Here is a 5,281-nt window from a genome sequence, read left to right on the forward strand (position 1 = left end):
AACAAAATAATTTTGAATCATTCAATGCTCAGGTGTCTACTGATTTCTGGAATTGTGTGCATAATTATATAAAGCTTCATTTGAATTTTAAACAATATTTCAGTAAACTTGTAATATTATGCAGTTGTTAACACAGTTGTTTTATTAATTGCAGAAACCACAGTTAGTTCTACCTGCTTTATTTGTCTGTATTTTTAAATCCTGAATTTTTGTAAAAAAAAAAAAAAAGCATTGTACAGCTCAAATCTTGATGGATTTTATGTCAGAAAGAGCTTCATTACCAATTATGTTTACACACACAAGGAATCTGAGTTGACGGCAGGAGCTTCCAGTACGGACATGGTGCAACATGCATAGGAATAACAGTAGAAATGGAATATAACAGAAAATTAAATAATGTACTAAATACAGGCAGAAGTGTGAAAAAAAGTGTAATTGTTTAAATATGTGACTCTAGACCACAAAACCAGTCAAAAGTAGCACAGGTATATATTTGTAGCAATAGTCAACAATACATTGTATGGGTTAAAATTGTTGATTTTTCTTTTATGCCAAAAATCATTTGGATATTAAGTAAAGATCATGTTGCATGAATATATTTTGTAAATTTCCTGCTGTAAATATATCAAAACTTCATTTTTGATTAGTAATATGCATTGCTAAGAACTTAATTTGGACAACTTTAAAGGCGATTTTCTCAGTATTTAGGTTTTTTTGCACCCTCAGATTCCAGATTTTCAAATAGTCATATTTCAGCCAAATATACAGCTTTCAGATGATAAAAAATCGTATAAATCTCAATTTAAAAAAAATTGACCCTTTTGACTGGTATTGTGGTTCAGTGTCATAATGTTATTTACAAGTGTGCAGTTTACAAATTGATGATGGACAATGTATAGTTATGGAAGTTGTAATTTTTCAGGCTGAAAAAAACCAACTTTAGTCAGTATTACCGTCATTGTAGTCTTTTTTCACACAGAAATACTTCAAAGTTAGGTATTCTTTTATAGCATTTTGCACAGTGCTCCGTCTCTACTAGAAGATGATTGTATTTGTTTCTCCAGCAGGCGGCGCTGTGAGTGCGCCTTTAAATCAAAAGGTTGGTTTATCTCAGGAGATTATTTGAGTTTAGACTCGGGTTTAACTGAGATCTGTTGTGATTACCTCACATCTCACGAGACCGCCGCTTTTGTTGTTGATCTCCAGGAAACGCAAACGCTCGGGTGACATCTTTTCCGTTTTGGTGGGAAGACAAGAAAATGCATTTAGCTCTTTTATAATTCTGCAAAAGTAATTCTGTTTTTTTCCACTCACCGGAAATACCGACCTCTAGAGTTTCTAATCCACTTGTGGCTCCGCACCGAGGCCCGTGTGTGGCGCATAATGTCCGGGTGAATGTAAAAAAGTATCGCATTTGTTTACGTTTTAACTTGATTTGGAGACAAGAATTGAGCGTGAAAATGCCCGGTGCGCGCGAGATCGGGTTGGTGGGCGCCGCGCTCGCGCTCACGGGAGGAGTCGCGTGCGCTGTGTGCTATCTGATGAGTAAAACCCCAAAACCCAAGAAAACAGTCAATGAGGACGGGAGCAGGAAAGAGCACGTGCATAAAGCCACCAAGACCGAAACTGCACTAAAAACGCCCATAATATCAGAGGTTTGTGTGTTTTGATCCAGTTTTACCCTCATGGAAATTCTTTTATCCCAGTGTTTTAGTTGCACTCGAGGCTTCAAAGCAACAAGTTCTGCCGAAATTCAAATAATTTTATTTTACAGTGACGTGGTTTGAAATGTCATTAATAAATATTATTATAATATTTAATGCTTAACAGGTGTTTAATGGATCATGCATATCTATATCCTCATGAATAGTAATATTCACCAATTCTTTGATATTCATTAATACATGATCAGAATATGAAATGCTTAAAGATACTTTAGGTATATGCAAATAGTCCCATATAATATTATGCAAACTTGATTCAAGTGTTTAGAAATGTTAATGTTTTTAACATAATTTATAATGCTTGATGCAACAAAATTAAAACTTTATGGAACTTTAATTCATGTTTTCTTAAAAAATAAATATAAGCAATAATAAACATAATGCTTGAATATGATGCATGGAAATAGCCACACCTAATATTATTACAATATTAAATTTGATTAATATAGCTTTTAAATGTATTAACATAATTTATAATGCTTAACACATGCTTAAAATAAATGCAAAATAATAGAAATATCATGCAATACTTATTCATGTTTCAATAAATGTACAATAATATTAATATATAATAATAAGCTATATATCTTTCAAGTTATAAATAATGTTAAGTGAATGTTAATATTACAAAATTAAGATTTTTTTTTTTTTTTCAAATAATTTTAGTGTCACCTGGAAGTTTATTTTAAAAATTAATTCAAAATAAATTAGCATGCAGCATTTTTGAGCATGGCGCATTGATCAAATGAACTGCTTTTGGTTTTATTGTGAGGAGTCGACCTCCTGTAGTTTAATCCGTCTCTTCCTGTGTGTCAGTGTGACGTGTGAGGCAGCTTTACTCGCTCATCAATCTGTGATTTCAGTAAAGTAATGCCATGTTTGTTCTCTGTGTTGTGCAGCCCAGGACAGCAGGTACTCAGGTGCTGGTTTTGGGTCTGGATGGGGCAGGAAAGACTAGCTTACTGCACTGTTTTTCCACGGGCAGCCTGGAACAAGACGTGTCCCCCACTCAGGGCTTCAACGCCGTCTCCATCAACAAGGAAGAGCTTCAGATCGACTTCTTAGAGAGTAAATACAGCTCATTTACACTCGCATTAGGGATGTCAATTTTCGATCATTTCCATGATTGCAATTGTAAACCGCAAAATATAAATGCGCAATTCTGATCAGAAGAGTCCAAATTATAAGATATAACTTCGAAACTGTGAGAAAAAAGTCTTGAGTTGTGAGATAAAAAGCCACAATCACCTTGAAGGGGAAAACAATTGTGAAATGTAAACTCAGAATTCTGAGGAAAAAGTCTATCGCGAGATATAAGATTAAAATTGTGTCTGAATTCTGAGTTTATATACATCACAATTCTGAGGAAAAAAAGGAAACCAGCTTCCATGGTACTTCAACTTAAATGAAAATGAGAAATGTTGAGAAACTAGCTGAAATAATTTTTGGTTACACTATTTTAAGGTCCAAATCTCGCCATTAACAAACCATTAACTACAACTTCTGCCTCAGTAAATTCCTAATTTGCTGCTTATTAATAGTTGTTAAGTTTAGGTATTGGGTAGGAATATGTGCTTTATAAGCACTAAGAAAAACCAATATATTAATAATATATATATTAATAATAGGGATGCTAATAAGCAACGGATTAATAGTGAGAATTGGTCCCTAAATTTTATTTTATTTCAGTGAAAGTTTATTTTTGTTTTAAGTAATTACATTTTTTTGTTAACAAAAACAACCCTGGCTTGAAGTGAATCCTGTAACAGTGTAATACTACAATCGTGTCTTTCGTGCTTCCTCTGTCATGCAGTTGGAGGTACAGAGAAGCTGCGTGATTACTGGCGGATGTATCTGTGTAAAGCGCGTGTGCTGGTGTTCGTGGTGGACTTGTCTGATCCTGAGCGATTCCCTCTGGCTAAACGTCTCCTGCACCAGCTCCTGTCTGCCGACCCCTGCTTGCCTCTGGTGCTGCTCGCCAACAAGCAGGTGAGAGCGCTCTGTAATCCTCTCTCAGCACGATCCGTCTGATAGAGTGCGTGTCAGGACCATCTGGATGCTCAGATGTGAGGTTAAGGTGATGAGGCAGTGCGGCTTTTCCTGTTGACGCACTAAATGTTCTTGCAAACACATCTGGTGTGGCAGACGGGCCTTAAAGTCAACATGAAATCAAATTGGCCAAGGATTAGTTCCTGGTTATATTTGCTGGGATCCTCCAGTGGAATAAGACATTTTTGCCACGATATATTGAATTTGAGTCATTCTAATAGGCTACATAATTATCAAGGCCTGTTTTTGCTAAGTGAATGACATACTCAGCTTCTACATTGTTAAAACAATAATTACAATATTATTGTAGACAATACAGTGCATGTTTTTCTGTTATTGGAAACATGGTTCTCTCTCACGCAGGATGTCCCCAGGGCCCGTGGGATCACGGATCTTTACGAGGCGCTGGATTTGGGTAATGTTGGTGACGGACACCGGCTCAGTGTGATTGGTACTCAGGTAAAGAAGGGAAAGTCTGAGGCCAGCGCCGGTGTGCAAGACGCTCGCGACCTCATCATAGAGATGATGTCAGACGATTGACCACCAACTGTCTTAAAATTGTTTCCTTTGGTCACAATGATTTAGGGCTTTATGGTCACAAAGAGTCTTCAAACCAAATGACAACAACACATCCTGTTTTTCTAGTAGAAGAGAGACTAGTGACACTAAAAACTTCATGGTTGCTTAAACTGAGAATGAAAACGGAGCATTTTGAAAAAGATGCCAAAGATAATCATGTTTTTCTGTTTATTGCTGCTGCTGTTGTAATTGTGGATTATGGGATTTTTGAATATGAGTAAACTGATACAGAAGTGTGTTTTTGCTAGATGATAAGATGCTTTAATTGGTTTATACTGTAACTTGCTGACTTGCCAGTAAGAATAGTCTATAATCCAAATGTCTGTGTATTAATTTTGTAACTTGACATTTCTGTCTTTAAATGAATTTATAATGCCAGAAATCAAGTGAAGATTTGATCAAATTGGTGAGGGACTTTTGATCACCATTAAACATTAATTGAAATGACTGAATGTGTTTGTCATTTTTGTGACAAAAATCCCGTAATGTTACTTTTTAGCATCAATGACATCATTTTTAGAATTGCTGGAATCTTATTTCCTGTTTTGTTTATGATGTCATGGTCTGTTAGTTCAGGCTGATTTCAGCTCCTCTGATGACAGAGCAGGACCATGTGACTTTGGTTGTCACAGTAACAGCTTCCTTAGCAACAGGCGGTCTCTATTGTGACATTAAGCTTTTAGTTTCCCAGGATTCCTTTGGGTCTGCACCTGGACAGAATGGACTCTGGTAAAATCTGCATTTAAAACAAAGCCTAAATATGGTCTCATGTTATTTTTTTGAAAAATAGGTTAATATGATTTTTTGTTTGTTTTCTATTCCTGAAAGAGCCCGAATTAAAGTCATCCCATTTGGATAGGTATGTATATATATATATAATATAATATATATATATATAAAATCTTCAATTTCTTTATAATTTGTATTTT

General features: G+C 35.5%; 2 protein-coding genes across 3 annotated transcripts in view; one reads left to right on the forward strand and one right to left on the reverse strand.

Moving 5' to 3' along the window:
• Positions 1-1,562, reverse strand: part of LOC306883406 (adenosine deaminase domain-containing protein 1-like) — a 42,674-nt gene extending 41,112 nt beyond the window's left edge. The window contains exons 1-2 of one of the 2 annotated variants that reach the window (XM_079438638.1): positions 1,328-1,562; positions 1,165-1,230 (exon numbers count right to left, since the gene is read on the reverse strand). The gene's annotated coding sequence lies outside the window, so the exon portion shown is untranslated. Of the gene's footprint in view, positions 1-1,164; positions 1,231-1,314 lie in introns of both variants that reach the window. The other variant, XM_079438639.1, reaches the window with a different exon arrangement.
• Positions 1,115-4,800, forward strand: arl9 (ADP-ribosylation factor-like 9). The gene is made up of 4 exons (XM_079438641.1): positions 1,115-1,655; positions 2,624-2,792; positions 3,538-3,713; positions 4,137-4,800. The coding sequence occupies exons 1-4, from the start codon at positions 1,461-1,463 to the stop codon at positions 4,311-4,313; spliced, it is 717 nt and encodes a 238-aa protein (XP_079294767.1). The 5' UTR covers positions 1,115-1,460; the 3' UTR covers positions 4,314-4,800.
• The last annotated feature ends 481 nt before the right edge of the window (positions 4,801-5,281 follow it).

The sequence above is a fragment of the Barbus barbus genome (genome assembly GCF_936440315.1).
Source record: "Barbus barbus genome assembly, chromosome: 17".
Taxonomy (NCBI): domain Eukaryota; kingdom Metazoa; phylum Chordata; class Actinopteri; order Cypriniformes; family Cyprinidae; genus Barbus; species Barbus barbus.